The sequence below is a fragment of the Acomys russatus genome, chromosome 11, assembly GCF_903995435.1.
Source record: "Acomys russatus chromosome 11, mAcoRus1.1, whole genome shotgun sequence".
Classification (NCBI taxonomy): domain Eukaryota; kingdom Metazoa; phylum Chordata; class Mammalia; order Rodentia; family Muridae; genus Acomys; species Acomys russatus.
In genome coordinates, this window is record NC_067147.1 from 8188667 (window position 1) to 8206475 (window position 17809).

The window sequence follows — 17809 nt, forward strand, 5'->3', positions numbered from 1 at the left end:
CTTAGCTTGTCGGCAGTTTCATGTTAGTCAGCTGGGGTCCCTTTCCCTCTGTTTTACTTGGCTTCCTTGAATTCTTCCCGCACCCCCAGACTTGCTTGTTAAAAGAAGCAGTGTTTCTTTTAGCTATTGGGAAGTCCAGTGTCTACTTCTGGCTGACTTTTCTCTGGAAACTTGTGTTTGTCATCAGAGATGCGTTCTTAGATATCAGGTACGCAGTGTCCACACTTAAGAGTTGCGTGAGTTTGAGACAAGCACTGATGTGCAAAGTAAACAAAGCCCAGTTGCTGACCTTTCTTGATGCAAACTCTTTGCCTTAAATGGTAAAATATGTAGACATTTGCACAAAATACCAACATATTTTTACAGAGGGTTGAAACTGTGAACATGCAGATTTCCATGCATCCATGTATCTGGAATGACTTGCTCTACAGTGCTAAATCTGCCCTGCAAGTTAAACCCCATTGCAGTGGCTGCTTGAAGGTGTTTGCCAGTTGTGTACAGAGTGTGGTTAGTCAGTAGCTACACTGATTGCTACTGACAGTAGCCATGGGAGGCACGTGGTGGCTGACCAGCGTCGGAGCATGTGTTCTGCTCACATGTCTGTAGAGCCTCTGTGGATGTGAGCTGTGTGAAAGTAGGACGCTGCTGCTCTCCGTCTGCTGCTGAGAGTTACACGGTTATTGTTTGTCTTTTCCCCCCCAGATTGCGGCTTCTGTTCTAGAAGACAAAAGCATTTCCATTTCAACTGTTTGCCAGTGTTATTAATATTGGATAAAAATAGAAACATTAAAAATTAAGCATTTGGTTTTCTATACTACTATAAAGTATTCTTGAAGAGGGATATGCAGAAGAACTATTACCTCTATGAGGTGCACATTCAAAGAGTTGGTTTTTTTTTCATTCTGGATATCAAGAATATAAAAAATGTAGATATGTTTAATCATAACATGTATGATTCATGAAATAGCACAAACTTTCAGGTCATGGAATTTATCTGTTGGCATTGATTTAAATTATCATGTAGGAACATAAGTTATGTCATTAAAAATAAAAGGATTTTGAACTAATGTTGATTCAGATTGTTAGTCTTATGGTGTTGTCTTATTAAATGCATTGTGTTTTCAAGTCTATTGAAATCCTTGCCAAAATTTTGGCACTATCTTTAATAAGGATTATTTTGTCTCCAGAATCCTAAAATAGATAAATATATACCAAATATAGGTTGCCGTTAGATGATAAGAGTGGACCTGTGTTGGTAACCGTATAGCCACAGAGTACTAACTGTCAGATTCACATTGCTGTGACAAACTAGTTGAGAACATCAACTTTAAAGGAAGGATGGTTTGTTTGGTTTTGAGACTCAGAGGTTTGACCCCATGGCCAGTTGCTCCATTGTTTTAGAGCCAGGAGCGTGCACTGGGGCAGCTGCTTGCCTGTAGTGGCTGTGAAGCCAGAAGAGACAGGTGCCACCATCCCTTCCGAGAGCACGTCAGGCAACCCGCTCCCTCCTAGGAAGCAGTGCCTAATATGTTTTACTGTGCCTTTTATGCATCTTCTGTTATGCTCAAAGGTGATTATCAGTTGAATATTAATGGTAGATTGCATTGAGGCTTGTTAATTATCCATCTGTTTCCATTTTTTCTTTTTCCCCAGATAACTTTTTTGTGGATGATTTTGCCAGATTTTCTTCCTTGGACTCTCGGGACAAGACTGCTGCTATAGCCAATAGTATGAACTATCTGACAAAAAAAGGTAACTCATTGGGCTTGTGTTGGATCCAACATGTTTATTCTTTACTTAGTATTTGCAAACATAACTCTCTTACTGTCCTGGGAAAAGAGATTTCCATAATTTCTTTTATTAATTTTCCCTTAGAATACAAGCATAGAAAATAGACATTTAAAATACAATTCTGTGTATATCTAAGAATTCAAATGTCTTCTTTATAAATTTCATGCTTATCATTAAAATCGATAGGAGAACCCCTTCATGACTCAAAGTGAAAAACATTTTATGAAAACGATCTGTCTAGTTGTTCGATAATATCATAGGGCTGATTTTATTGTAGAGCTTATGAGACAGACTGGATTCTGGAAAGCCTGTGTAATTCTTCAAAGTGACTTTGATGCAGCATTACTTAGTTAAGCTCTACTTGTGTAAAGTGACTGTTCTTATCTGCAGACAGGCCCTTTCCCTCTGGAGGGGCTGACGTGGTTCCCTTTGCAGAGTAGTTCTGCTAATGCTGGGCTCCCCACCAAAGCACCCGTTGTCATTAGGACAACGCCTTCTACCCCTATAGTCTTCCCTTGGAGCATCTGGTTTCCTGCATCTGTATAAATTCACACGATTAGTCCACTGGGTTTCCCTAAGCTTTGTCTCTGAGGGGTCCTAGGACAGAGCTTGAGCATGGCGGGAGCTAGAGCAGAAGGCAGCACAACCCTGTTAGCTGTGTGTACTCTGCTGGCTCCCCTGATGACACTTAAGTGACGTTCTCTTTTCTTCTGCTCTTTTTTCTTTGCCTTTGTCTAGGAATGTCCTCCAAGGAAATCTATGGTAACTTAAAATTTCAGAATGTTCCCTTCATTTTCATAATTAAATTAAATGGTTTCAAGATGATTGTTATTCTGAATTTATTGACATTTCATTGTGATGTTTCTAAAATCTGTGGGTAACAGTGGAATGTAGATAAACAATATAAATGTTTGCAGACCTTTCAAAATGTTGTACGTTAACACAATTAAACACTGCATTGCATCGCCCACATGTTTCGTTGCATGTGCTAACAGATCACAGAACGCAGGACAGCTAATTGGTGCATGCTCCTGGTTTCCAATGAATTGCAAGGACGAGCACTCAGCTTCATGCTGGAGACATTTCACCTCCTTCTAGCATACCAGTCCTTGTCCTTTTCTTATTTTTCTTTTTGCATGTTTTTTGGAAAAGATTTGGCCTAACTTTAATGATGAAACATAGAATGTATTTTTTCTTCTAGTCAGTTTGTTTTTGTTTTTCTACAGATGATTCCTTTATTAGGCCAGTGACTTTTTGGATTGTTGGGGATTTTGATAGCCCTTCGGGGCGGCAGTTACTCTATGATGCCATTAAACATCAGGCAAGTATCTTGGACTCCATGCTGTGAGGGGCTTGTGGGGTGTTGTGTCGCTCAGGCTCTGGTTGACCTTCTGAGCACCGCTGTGTCAGTGTGGTTATTTTTTGTGCTGCGGGAAAGGAGCACAGTGTCTTTAAAGGTTGTCAGCTCCTAAGAAAAGAGCTCAAAGCGGGAATCTGTAGTCAGCTAAAGGTTGAGTCAGGGCTGTGACAGATAGTCACATCAGGGCTCTCTGACGTGAATGGAGAAACCCCTCACATGGTCCCAAGGTGGGATCACCAAGAAAGAGAGTCAAGCTCTCAAATATGGTTTTTCATTGAGGTGAAATACACATGCATCTACTTAGTGTCACAAGCAAGTATGTCCCTATGTCCACCACCCAGATTAAGAAATTATATTGAAGCCGGGCGTGGTGGTGCACGCCTTTAATCCCAGCACTCAGGAGGCAGAGGCAGGTGGATCACTGTGAGTTTGAGGCCAGCCTGGTCTACAAAAGTGAATCCAGGACAGCCAAGGTACACAGAAAAAACCTGTCTCGAAAAACCAAAAAAAAAAAAAAAAAAAAAAAAAAAAAAAAAAAAGAAAAGAAATGATAGGATATGAAGGCTCTTCTCCCTCACTGCTTCCCTCCTTTTTCTTGCATCATAAAATCTTAGGATGTGTACTTATATTTGGTTCCTTTACTTAACATTTTGTGAATTTACTTTTTAATTTTAGTGACTTAAAGAAATATTTCTATTTTATGTATATGTATATACATGCCCAAGAAGGCCAAAGAGGGCGTCAGAGCCCTGGGAACTGGGGTTACAGATAGTTGCATGCTGCCTTGTGGGTGCTGGGAACCGAATGAGCATTCTCTGAACGAGCCACACGCACTCTTAACAGCTGAGCCACTCTCCAACTCCTGATCCCCTTTTCTCTCCTCCTACATTTTAATCTGTCTGTCTGTCTGTCTGTCCATCTGTTTGTCTGTCAATCGATCATCTATGGGAAGAGACACATGCACGGCATGATGTGGAGTTCAGAAGACAACTTGTGGGGAAGTCCTTACCTTCCACCCTGTGAGTCACAGGGCTTGAACTGAGATCTTAGTTGGTGGCAGGCACCTTCCCTGCTGACTCATCTCAGCAGCCAAGTTATATTCTTGATACAAGTTCTTCATCTTCTTCCATGTGGATTCATGGTTTGGTTTTGTTAGTTAGAACCGTTGCCTTTTACCAATTAGGGTTTCATTGCTGCTGGCATCTAAAAAGGCCACATGAACGAAGATGGATGAGCAGGAACCTGAAGAGAATTTAGAGAAGGTGGAACACAGAGTATAAAATGTGCCACGGAAAGATAGCACCCTTGTTAGTCTGCAGTGTTTGCTGTATTTATAGAAAGGAAGTTGGAAGGAAGGCTGGGGCCAGTTCATACAGGATTTGGCAGACCTGACCATGCCTATCGTCTGAGTTTCATCTTGAATCTAGGCAAGTACTAATGATGCTTGGGAGAGATATTGCTGTTATGGAGTACGACTGATGGTAGTTTGGTCTGGCTGTGTAGCCCAGGCTGGCCTTGAACTTTCAGACATCCTCCTGCCTCTGCCTCCAGAGTGCTTAGCACAGTGGAACTCTCTAAGTTCGAGGCCAGCCTGGTCTACAAAGTGAGTCCAGGACAGCTAAGGCTACACAGAGAAACCCTGTCTCGAAAAAACAAAAAAGATAAAAAATATAGGTGTGCATCACCATGCCTGGTCAGTGTTACCTTCTTAAAGTTCATAACATAAACAATGTAATTCTTATCTTTCTTTTTTGTAAATAGAAAACCAGTAACAATGTTAGGATAAGTGTGATCAATAACCCCAGCCAAGAGATAAGTTACTCAAACACTCCAATCTTCAGAGCGATCTGGGCAGCTCTCCAAACACAGACCTCCAACTCTGCTAAGAACTTCGTCACTAAAATGGCCAAAGAGGAGACGGCAGAGGCCCTGGCCACAGGCGTGGACATCGGGGAATTCGCTGTTGGGGTAAGGCTCGCAGGTGCCGAGGCTAGCCTGGCCACTCATGTTTCTCCCCTAGGCTGAGGTGTCCTGTTCTTAATTGGGTTTGTGATTACTTCTGAGTCTCAGGATATGTTTTTGTTGGGTTAGAGTCTTTTTTTTTTTTTTTTGGTAGACCAGGCTGTCCTTGAACTCAGTGATTTTGCCTGCCTCTGCCTCCCAAGTGTTGGGATTAAACGCTTGTGCCACCACTGCCCGGCTTTGAGTTAGAGTCTAACAAGAGATAATTCTGTTATATTACATTTTATTTTCAAACATGCTTTGGTTTCAGGATGCCCAGTTTACAAGTTTGTGCCACTTTGTATAATCTTTAAAAGATAGTATTTGATTTATTGATAAAGTAAAAAGCAGATCTAAGATGTTTATGAGGTAGACAATTAGCTGTTCTTTTTTCTACTGAAAGCCCCTTAATGTTACTAATTTTTTTCCCAATGTCTTGTAATTCTTAAATTTCTGATTAAAAAAAATTTTTTTTTTTATTAAAATCATGAGTATATTGCTGCGCATTGGTGGCACACACCTTTAATCCTAGCACTCGGGAGACAGAGGCAGGTGGATTTCTGTTAATTCAAGTTCAGCCTGGTCTACAGATCAAGTTCCAGGACAGCCAGGGCTATACAGAGAAACCCTATCTCAAAAAACCAAAAGCAAAAAACAAACAAACAAAAAATCATGAATATTTTGAGGTTCAGTTAGAGGAAATGGCTGTCACTGAAGTTAACAGATTAAAAAATGCAAAAAGGGGGCTGGAGAGATGGCTCAGAGCTTAAAAGCACTGACTGCTCTTCCAGAGGTCTTGAGTTCAATTCCTAGCAACCACATGGTGGCTCACAACCATCTATAATGTGATGATGCCCTCTTCTGGCCTGCAGGTGCACATGCAGGCAAAGCACTGTAAATAAATCTTTAAAAATAAAATGAAATAAAAATAAAAATGAAATACAAAAAGAAGTGACTGAGAATAGATCTCCAGCTAAACAAATCAATAGAAAAAAATAGGAAAAAGGAACGAGCAGTTTATGAGAAGGGAAGAAAGAAGAGAAAAATGAGGAATTAATTATGAAATTTAGTTATTACTTTTCACAAAAGCACTTGATTGTTTTCTCGTTATTACTCATTTGTGTGGTTTGCTTAATAACAGTGACTTTCCTTAAAAATGATTACTTCCTAGGGCATGGATGTCAGTCTTTTTAAAGAGGTCTTTGAGTCTTCCAGACTGGATTTCATTTTGTCTCATGCCCTGTACTGCAGGGATGTTCTGAAGCTGAAGAAGGGACAGCGCGTGGTGATCAGCAATGGCAGGGTGAGTTCTTGCTGGGCTGCCAGCCTCCAGGGCTCTCCAGCCCACTCGCTCCTTGAGACTTCTGTGGTCTGCCATAGAGCCGCCCCCTGTTGGCTGACGAGAAGCCTTGTGACGCTGTACCTGCCTCAGTTCAAGTGCAGGTGCCGAGAGTTCTGTCCTGCCAGTCCAAGAGTGTGCTTCAGGGTCTATTCCAAGGCTAGATCTTGAGGAAGCCCTATTCCCAGTTTTCTGAGATAGCGCCAGATAGATTTCCAAAGTGGTTGTACAAGTTTGCATTCCTACCAGCAATGAAGGAGTGTTCCTCTTTTTCCACATCCTATTGGGACTCTAGATGAGAGAAGCATGGGAGAATGGGGAAATAGAAGGATCCAGAGGGTCCTAGAAACCTACAAGAAGAACATTATGACAGGCGGATCTGGGCCCAGGGGTTTTGCTCAAACTATGGCGCCAACCAAGGACAATATGTGCAGTAAGCATCCAGCTCAGATCTAGCCAATGGACAGGACATTCTCCACAGTTGAGTGGAGAGTGGGGACTGACTTTCACATGAACTCTAGTGCCCCATATTTGACTCATCTCCTTGATGGTGAGGCCCGGTGGCACTAAGAGGAAGGATAACAGGCTATCAAGAAGAGACTTGATATCCTATGATCGTATAGAGGGGGAGGAGGTCCCCCTCAGTCACAGACATAGAAGAGGGGAATAGGGTGAAAGCGGGAGGGAGGGAGGAATGGGAGGATACAAGGGATATGATATCAATTGAGATGTAATATGAATAAATTAATAAAAAATAAATAAAAAAAAGAGTGTGCTTCAGATGCCCCAAGGGGTGCTTCCTGCTGTTTTGATTGTGTCCTGGGAGGTGGTGAGTGTGGGCCGACCAAAACAGAAGTCCATACAGCTGCTCACAAAGTAAGCCTTACTGCTGTTTGCTGAGAACTAGTGCAAATGGCACTGCTATTTATGTCAGTCTGCTTAGAAAGTTAATGTGAAACACACACATCTCTGCTGTCTGAGGAGTTAATAGATAAACATTAACTGCATTTCCTTAGGCTTTATGTTTTTTATTTGATTCACTTTACATAAGACGTGCGTTAGGGCAGGAGTAGTCAGGTGTTTGGTGTGTCAGCTCCCAGGGTCAGCAGAGGCTTCTCAGGAGCTGACAGCCACTGCTACAGCTCTGCCCTCTTCTTCCTTCCCTCACAGATCATTGGGCCGCTGGAGGACAGTGAGCTCTTTAATCAGGACGATTTCCACCTCCTAGAAAATATCATCTTGAAAACATCGGGACAGAAAATAAAATCTCATATCCAACAGCTTCGAGTAGAAGAAGATGTGTAAGTTTTGATAATTTGCAAGTAGGTGCTTGATAATAAGTGATGAAACTAGTTTTCCAGTTAGAAGCTAGTTCATGTCACAGAGTTTTATTAATTTTCTTCTCATTGGTCAAAGTGAGGAATGTGAACACAAACACACACACACACATATACACACACATACCACACACACACACACACACACATATACACACACATACACACACACACACATACACACACATACACACACACACACATACACACACACACATACACACATACACACACACATACACACACATACATACACACACATACACACATATATACACACACACATACACACGCACACACACATACACACACATACATACACATACATACACACACACATACACACACATACACACATACACACGCATACACACGTATATACATTATCTCCATATCTAAGTCAGTGGGTTTATTTCCATTTTGAATTTGGAAAAGTTCAAGCAGAAGCAGAGGGCTGGGTCTGCTTCTTACTGGATGTGTGTGTACAGACTGCCCACTGGTTCTTGGTCCTCAGTTTCACTGTGTTCAAGAGAGGAAATGCATGGCAATGGCTCTTTCCTGTATACTTGTATGGAATATGAAGTTGTTTCTCTCGCAGAGGGACGATGAGTTAGATGTTGCTGGCTTATGATTTTAATTATTTTTGTAATTTTATTAACTAATGTCTTTTAGTATGTTTTACTTCCAAGAATTAAATTGTTTGAATGCATCATGTATTTGCTATGTAAAGACAGCCCAAAGTTATGTGCAGTCCTTTCTGTGTAAGATGTCACACGAGTGTGTACTTGAGGATATATTTGTTTACTATTCTAAGGACCTGATATGCCAACTCCCACAGTAGCTGCACCATCTGACATTCCTACCAACATTGCTCCTGGTTTCAGTTTCTCTGTAGTCTCACCAACACTTACTGTTTTTTGTGGGGTTTTTTTTTGTTTTTTGTTTTTAAAGCAGTAGCCATCCTCTGGGGTGTAGAACGGGGGGTGTCTCCTGTTCAGTGGTACCATTGAGTTGCTGTTCTCATGCATACTGTTGGCCATTGTGTGTCTTTGGGGAATGTGTTCTAGTCTTCATTTCATATTAGGTTATCTGGGTTTTTTGTTTAATTGTGGGCACTCCTTATATTCTGGTTCCTTATCAGATCCATGACTTGAGATACTATTTTCCCTATTCCCTTAGCTGCCCTTTGCCCTTTGAATAGTGGCATTTGATTCATAGTTGGACAATATAAAGAAATTAAAGTGTTCCCTTTTGTCTCCATTGTTTTCATGTAGTGTCACACTGCATCTTTTACTAATGTGTTGTTTCTGATAGCTGCCAAAGTAGCCGTTGGCGTTAATTTTGTGTTTAGGCTGATGGTCTTCAGCAGTCATTAGAAAACCTGCAGATAGCCGGGCATGGTGGCCCACGCCTTTAATCCCAGCACTTGGGAGGCAGAGGCAGGTGGATCACTGTGAGTTCGAGGCCAGCCTGGTCTACAAAGTGAATCTAGGATAGCCAAGGCTACCCAGAGAAACCTTGTCTCGAAAAACCAAAAAAAAAAAAAAAAAAAAAAAAAAAGAGCCTGCAGATAAAAGTGGTGCTAAGATTTCATAACTCATCTTTTAGGGCGAGTGACTTGGTGATGAAGGTGGACGCGCTCCTGTCGGCGCAGCCCAAAGGAGAGGCGCGGATTGACTACCAGTTCTTCGAAGACAAGCACAGGTATAGAGTTAATGTTGGACTTAGGTGCATCCATGAACACTGACTCTTAGGCTTTCCTTTTGTTTCTCCATATAGGGTCCTCTATACATTGTTAGAGACGAGAAGCTCAACGTGCAACTTGCTTTGTATGTTAGTGTGCACATACAACTTGAAGTTCATGAAAGTTGGTATTTCTAATAAACTGGACGTAATTCTGAGTGCAGCCTTTTAATGAAAATAGCACTTAACAAAATAGACCAGGTGTAATTTCCAGATAATTCAGGAGTAACTAGTTTTGCTCAAATACTAAAGTACTTCTCTCTTGTTGTTTATTATTTAAAAACTATTGTTTCCAAAGAAAAATGTATTTAGGATATGAAGATATCTCCGCCTTTTTATTCTTCAGTTTTTTGTTTTCAAGTTTTGAACATGGATGAAGTTGGAAGACTTGCAAAGAATAACCGTGTGTCTGTCACTATAGTCACCATTGCCGGTGTGCCTCCTGCCTGTCGCCTACACATGTCTGTAGCCCAGATTTACCAGTTAGTGGTGTGTCACATTCAATATTTCCTATCTGTGTATCCAACGTGCATGTGTGTACTACATTTGTTGATCTGTATATTTGTCACACATGTGTATTCACATCTTTTTTTCTAGCATTTGAAAATTCATTGCTGACATGAGAGAAAATGTCTCAAATGTTCAGCAAGTGGAGACTTGGTCCATATACTGGGACCATAGCTGAGAAATGTGACCTTCATCCAGTGATACTAATAGAGATAGATCTCTGTTTAGATTTCTCTGATGTCCCAGACCACAAATTGAAGTTATTTGTATATCTTGAATCTCCTTTCATCTAAGAGATTCCTCTGTGCCTGGCCCCCTCCCTGCTGCCCTGATCTTTTAAAGAGCCCAGGCAGATTGTCTTTGGAATACTATAATGTGAGTTATTTCCTTAAGACTGGACCAGTTTGTTTTTCTGGAAAACCCAAAACACTTGCTCTGGCTCCTTGTGTAAGATATTTACTCCTGTTATTTTAACTATATCTATGGATATGTCCACATGTGTGCAGGTGCCTGTGGAGGCCACAGGCTGTTGGATCCCCTGCAGCTGGAGTTATAGGTGGTTGTGAGATACCTGGTGTAGGGGCTGGGAACTGAACTCACGTCTTTCGCAAAAGCAGTATGCACTCTTGGCTGCCAAGCCTTCTTTCCAAGCCCACATCTCCTCCCTTATTGATGTCTTGCTGTCTCTTTCCTTCCCACCCCACCCTCCTCTCTAATCTAAGGCCTGTCCATGCTGGGCAGTCACTCTGCCACTGAGGCACATCTTCAGCCTTCCCGTTGCTTATGTGACTAGTAGGCAGAGGGCTCTGTGACCCAGAATAATCCTTGTGCTAGTTCACTACCAACATTGCTGGTCACGCGCTGCTCTGCTCTTTCCAGCACTGCGCTCTGTAAGAGGTAGCTAGTTATCTAGCTGGCAGCATAGAGACAGTGATTGACCTGCTGCCTTTGTAGCCAAGACAGCAGGCCCTCAGCGAGGCCTGAGCTCTCCCCAGAGAGTATGAGCTCTGTGAGTTTTACATAATAAAATTGCCCTAGGTACAATTCTGTTACGATACAGTAGAAATTCTTACAGATGTTGTGATAGCCAAGTATTTGATGTGAATCAAAATTCCTCATTTCTATTTTTTTTTTAAAGGTTTTATCTATTCAGGTCATCGTATGGATTTCTTTGTTTCTGGTTTTTTAATATGCTGAAACTTGCTTTCCTCAAATAGATTGCATTTAATTACTACATAAAAATAGTTATCATTTCTGCTGCAAATAAAATTATGCCACCTGTTCTATGTGCCTGTAGTAAACTAGACCAGCCAGCAGCAGGGTGTTGTCTGAGAGCCACTTAAATTCTCTTTGGCCCAAGAGCAGACCTATAGCATCAGGATTTGCCTTAGCAAGTCCCCAGTGGTTCCTGTGACCATGGCTAGGGAGAGCACAGTGTTCTGGGACATTTACTTTATTCATCCAATGGGAATGCATGATCTTTTGTTACTGACGTTTGGCTTCATTCTGGGGCTTTCTCTTACCAGTACCAGTACATGGTGGTGGTGGTTTATACTATGCCATTCTCACGTGACTTATTTCCTTGCGTCTTCTTGTCCCTTGTTATAGAATATAAGAAATAATAATTTAATATTTTTTGCGTAAGGGTGTTTTGCCTGTGTATACCCATACACCCATGTGCAGTGTCCTTGGAGAACAGAAAAGGGCACTGGATCCTCTAGAACTGGAGTTAGGGATGGTTGTGAGCACCCATGGGGGCTATTTTGGAGGGTTTTGGTTGGAAACAGGGTTTCTCTGTATGGCTGTCCTGGAACCCACTTTGTAGACCAGTCTGGCCTAGAACTCATAGATCAACCTGCCTTTGTCTCCTAAGCACTAGGATTAGAGGTGTGCGCCACCGCCGCCATTCTTAGAGGTGATTTTTTAAAAATAGCTGCACTAGAAGAACAGCTATTTTGTATTGCAATAATTGGTGGTGGACTGAATTCAGTCATTAGTGTTAGAGGTTGCAGGTAGCTGCTGTGACAGTCACAAGCTGTACCAACATGGTGGCCGTTTCCAAAGCACCTAGCATTTGAAATAACCACTGCAGCAGAGTGACACTCTAGCTGCACGCTTGGCTGGCTGCACCCTACTTTGTGTTGTCCTTTTACCACAGGGCCAAGTGCTCTTGCTCTGTAAAATTTTCATCAGATCAAACAAAGCAATAAATGATTCTGGACAAGGGGGTGAAGTGTTTCGATCCTTTGAGAGCTGCTGCTTTTCTTCTCTTTGCCTTTTCATCTGTAAGAGCTCTCACTGGGCTCACGCTGCAATGCTAGTGGTACTGAGCATGCACGGTCTCTTCCAGACTTACCTCAAAAAGTAGTCTGGAGGGGCTTTGGCATGGTGGGGCTCCACCAATCGCAAGGCTCGCTCAGCTGTAGTTCCTTGTGCTAATGAGCAGTTAGTTCTCTTGCTGGGACACTACTGTGATTCCTTAGTGTGATTCTTTTTCTTAGTGTAATAGATGCTCCTGCTCCTCTTATGTCGCCTGAGCCACTGATTCAGACAGAGGCACTGTCCCAGAATGCTTTACAGGAGTAAATACATGCTGGTCCTCCCTTGTTAAGGACAGGTGAAGCATCCTGGCTTCACAAGCCAGGCACAGCAAGCCTGTTTCAAGAAATCAAAAATAAGTAAAGCAAAAAGGAATCAGATGAGCAAGTTGACTTGGTAGATGAAGTGCTTGACGTGTAAGCCTGGTGACTTAAATCCTATCCCTGGAACCAATGTCAAGATGGAGGAAAGAACTGACTCTACCAAGTTGTCCAAAGGATCTGCACAAGTATGCCATGCTACATGCACACTGGCTTATACTTGTCCCCATAACAATAATAAATAAAGTTCAGATGAGTAATACCTGAATTCTCTCAGTGATAAGGCGGAGTTTGTTGTCCTTTCTCGTCCATGCAGATTGTTTTAGGTGTTGAGGAAATTGAATTAACAGTACATGCTGGCCACCAATACTGTAGCCTCATGCTCAGCTCTTTGACTTTAGAGGAATGTGGGTATGGGGAAAGCTGGATGCACACATAGTTTACAGGTCAACACCGTCTAAATATCTAGCAACAAAAATAATTTCAGTATATAATTTGGTGAGCATAAACTATTTCCAATTCAGGATACAGGGTGTGTAGGAGCATGTGAAAATGTTTATATTGAAACAGTCAGGGAGGAGCATCTTATTTATTTATTTTGTGTATATGGTAGTGACAGGTACATGTGTACGTGATGCACATGTGGAGGCCAGAGGACAACTTGTGGGAACTGGTCCTCTCCTACCATGTGGGTGCCATCAGGCTCTGTGGCAAAGCTGCTTATCCTCTGAGACACCTTGCTGGCCCAAGAAATTGTTTTTAAGACCAATATTCCATATTTACAACTAATTTATGCAGCATCTAGAAAGGATCATGCAGACATACAGTGCCGTTATTGTAAAGTGAGGTTTCTGAGATACTTTCTTTTTATGTTTTACAAGTTTCCTAGAGTATTAAGTTTGGTTAATTGATAGTTGATTGATTGCAGTACTCAGCATTCTCCCGCTGAGCTACACCCTACACCCATTGTTGTTAAATTTTTAAAAAGATTTATTTATTTATTATTAATATTTATACAATGTTCTGCCTGCATGTATACCTGCAGCCCAGAATAGGGCATCAGATCACATTATAGATGGTTGTGAGCCACCATGTGGTTGCTGGGGATTGAACTCAGGTCCTCTGGAAGAGCAGTCAATGCCCTTAACCTCTGAGCCATCTCTCCAGCCCTTCTGTTGTTGTTAATTTAATGGTTGCTTTTCTTCTCTCATACTTTTCCTGCCTGGAAGTAAAACTTGGCATAATGTTCAGTAAATGTCAGAAGTAAATAGCCAATATATTTAGTAGCTGGGCTTTGTGGTGCAAGCCTGTACTAAGTGTTTGGGAGGCTGAGGCAGGAGGATTACAAGTTCAAGGCTAGCCTGGGCAACTTTAGTACGACCATCACAAATAAAAAGTAAACTAGGACTCAGGGTGTGTCTTAGTGGTAAGGCTCTTGCCTTGGAGAGGAATGAAAAGAAAGCAAAAACAAAAATCCAAAAGCCTTAGCAGTTTTGTGTAAGTGCAGTTCCAATCTAGCTTTCCTGATTTCACACAGATTTTCAGTCTCTCTTGTCCAGGATTTCACAGCCTAAGCTCTAGCTTAGTCTCAGTTGCTCGCCATTTTAGCTTGTTGCCTCTGATCTACATATTGTTTGAAGTGCTAAGAAGGCTAACTTGGTTATGCTCTGTACTGGTGGTGTCCTGCACCGCCAATCTAACAGTTTCCTGTTTCCGCCATGCCAATGTTTTGTTCTTTTGATTTTTTTCAGTGCAATTAAACTGAAGCCCAATGAAGGGGAGACCTACTATGATGTGGTGGCTATTGTGGACCCTGTCACAAGAGAAGCACAGAGGCTCGCCCCCTTGCTCTTGGTAGGGCTGCTGTGGAGGCGGCTCTCATCTTTAACCAAAGCAGTCATAGGCCCATGATTTTCTGGGCACTTTGTTTGTCCCTTAGACATTTTCTAGAGGAGTTGGACAATGACATTTTCATAAAGGTTGATAAAGGCTTCGTCATGGATTGTAGGAAGCTATACTTTTATGTATGTTTAAAAAAGTAACTAGCACAGTCCCTAACATTTCATTTAGTGTGTGTGTGTGCGCGTGCTAGGCCTGAACTTGGAGCCTTATACATGTTATGTGGGTTCTCTATCAAACGAAGTACATCTCTAGCCCTTGGGATTTTTTAGGATAGTATGATAATCTACTCTTCTCTGTAGATGTTAATTCATATTTTTTCTTATACCTTTTTTTTTTTTTTCCTGGTTTTTCAAGACAGAGTTTCTCTGTGTTATCTTGGCTGTCCTGGACTCACTTTATAGACCAACCAGGCTGGCCTCCAGCTCACATTGATCTGCCTGCCTCTGCCTCCCGAGTGCTGGGACTGCAGGTGTGCGCCACCACGCCCAGCTTCTTTTTCATTCTTTTTAATGTGAACTGAAGCAGTGAGTGGCTGTTTTTTCCTTTGTAGCTAAATATTCATCATTTACCTGCTGTTTCCTTACAGCTGAGTGCTAAACTTTGTGTGAGGAGCAATATCTGCAATAGCCTTTTTAAAAACCATATGTGCATTCATTCATTCATTCATTCTGTCTGTCTGTCTGTCTGTCTGAGCACACGTCACAGTACATGGGTAGCGATCAGAGGGCATCTTGCAGGTCAGTCCATGCCTTCACCATTGGGTCTTGGGTTGGAAGGCTTGGCAGCAAGCACTCCCTGCTGAGCCATTTCATTACCTTCCCTGCCCCTTTTTGAACCATGCTTTAAGCATGTGTGGTGCTGTCTACATTGGAGCTCTGATTTCCAAAACGCCTCCAACAGAGACGTAATGGCAGGTGTTAGCTTTGAATTTCCTCTTGAGATGTTAAAAAACCACCTTGTCTTCTACTGATTATGAAATAATACATTTCTGAAGAGAAAACCTAAATATTTGTCATCTGGTTTGCTTTTCTAGGTTTTGACTCAGCTGATAAACATGAATCTAAGAGTCTTTATGAATTGCCAATCTAAACTTTCGGACATGCCTTTGAAAAGGTAAAATGCCATATAAGGAACGTTGCTTTAAAGTGGTACCAAATCTAAAAGTTAGTACTAGGTGGAAAGAATCAGGTATGTTGATAGTGGATGCTGTGTGTGAAAGGACATCTACTGACTGCTCAGTTATGTCACCATTTTTGCTCTGGCAGTCACACTGACAACATAATGCAGGCTTGGAAGCGTTCACATGGCTTCTGTGCAAGCTACTTGCACATTTAAAAGAATGGTCGCCATCCGTTCTCATGTGCAGAAGCTCACTGTCCTCATTCTCATGTGTCCTGGGGAAGGGACAGACTTGGCTTGGGATGGCAGTGGTAGTTTAGCACATGCTCTGGCTATGGGCAGTGTCTTCCTTGATGCGAGCAGAGTTCTATAGTTAGATTTTTGGCGGGGAGGCATGTTTTGAGACAGGATTTATCTATACAGACCTGGCTGTCCTGGAACTTGCTCTGTAGACCAGGTTGGCCTCGAACTCACAGAGATCCACCTTTCTCTACTGGAATTAAAGATGTGCACCACCATGCCCAGCTATAGTTAGACTCTTAATGGGTCCCAGCAGTTTTGCAAAGGATGGAAGGAGTTCCAGCTTCCACTATTAGCTTTCTATTAAGAGGTTTAAGCCGGGTGTGGTGGCACACGCCTTTAATATCAGCACTCGGGAGGCAGAGGCAGGAGGATTGCTATGAGTTCGAGGCTAGCCTGGTCTACAAAGTGAGTCCAGGACAGCCCAGATAACATAGAAAAACCTTGTTTTGAAAAACAAACAAAACAAAAAAGAGAAAGGTTTAATTATTGCATACAATGTTTTCAGTGCTGCCATGAGAACACAAACACCATGTAGGGCTCAGATTTTAAGACAGATGGTTCTCAAAGAGGATAGTGCTCAGGAAAGTGGTTGTGACCCTGACAGCCATAAGTATGAGGTGGTGTCACCTGCATTCTTCCCTTTCTCCCCTCTCTTGGCTCTACAGCAGCCCTGGGAGGCATCACTAGACCAGAATACGATTTGTTTATTCATGTCCTGGTCTGCAAGGATATGGTCCAAACCGAGATTTTTGATTACCCGCTGGGCGCTTGTGATTGTGATTGCATCAAGAAAGCCTAACACTTCTGTTTTCATTTCAGCTTTTACCGTTATGTCTTAGAACCAGAGATTTCTTTCACTGCAGACAACAGCTTTGCTAAGGGACCAATAGCAAAGTTTCTGGATATGCCACAGTCTCCGCTATTTACTTTGAATTTGAACACACCTGAGAGCTGGATGGTGGAATCTGTCAGAACACCATATGATCTTGATAATATTTATCTAGAAGAGGTAAGAATATAATTGTTTCTGAATATTGAACCATGCATAAAATCCGTTTATTATTCAGTCGGTGGTGATTTCCTGAACTGCACGGCGGACCTCATTGCTCACATCCAGTGTCTTGTTCTTACAGCAGCAGCTTTATGCAGATGCCCTTCATGTTCAGTTTTGATATGTGCATAGCCTGGTGCTGCTGTCCTTGCAGTCTTTTTGCGATCTCAGTTCAGTTGACTTTCATTGCCCTTAGAACCAGCTCCATGTCAGTATTGCTTGCTTTTCTTGTTGCAGTATCTAAATGGTTGACAGAAAGATTGACATGGACTCATTTTGTGGTAGGGAAGACGTGGCAGTGGAAGTGGCTTGGGCTTCTGTGGCACCAACCTGGAAGCAGAGAAAGGAGAATTGAGATAGTTTTCTCCATTTTCCTCCTGAATTGAGCCTCTCTTGAAAGGCCCTCACACGTGCCCAGAGGTGTGCCTCAAATATAGTCCAGTTGTCAGCAAGGGTTAATCACCACAGTGGCCGTCACCACAGGGCTCCTGTGCTCTCTCCCTGGCCCACTGGCAGTTAGTAGTGCAGTTTCTGTCTCTGAGAGTGCTCAGAATATGACACTATGTCTGAGTCGCTATTCAACAAGTACTCTTTCATGACTTTTTTCACCTGATAAATGGTTTTCCAAGGTTCATGTATGTGATCATACTTATTAGTTCTTTATTTTGATTGCCAGATAATATTTCACTATATGGACATAGTGTACTTTGTGTGTGT

At 42.1% G+C, this 17809-nt stretch overlaps 1 protein-coding gene across 1 annotated transcript in view; it reads left to right on the plus strand.

Moving 5' to 3' along the window:
- Uggt1 (UDP-glucose glycoprotein glucosyltransferase 1) overlaps positions 1-17809 on the plus strand; it is a 105872-nt gene that overhangs the window by 60923 nt on the left and 27140 nt on the right. The window contains exons 20-29 of the mRNA XM_051152810.1: positions 1654-1752; positions 2530-2553; positions 3018-3112; positions 4913-5119; positions 6324-6455; positions 7662-7792; positions 9437-9532; positions 14469-14571; positions 15653-15732; positions 16861-17050. Of these exons, the coding sequence (XP_051008767.1) occupies positions 1654-1752; positions 2530-2553; positions 3018-3112; positions 4913-5119; positions 6324-6455; positions 7662-7792; positions 9437-9532; positions 14469-14571; positions 15653-15732; positions 16861-17050 (1157 nt within the window). The remainder of the gene's footprint in view (positions 1-1653; positions 1753-2529; positions 2554-3017; positions 3113-4912; positions 5120-6323; positions 6456-7661; positions 7793-9436; positions 9533-14468; positions 14572-15652; positions 15733-16860; positions 17051-17809) is intronic.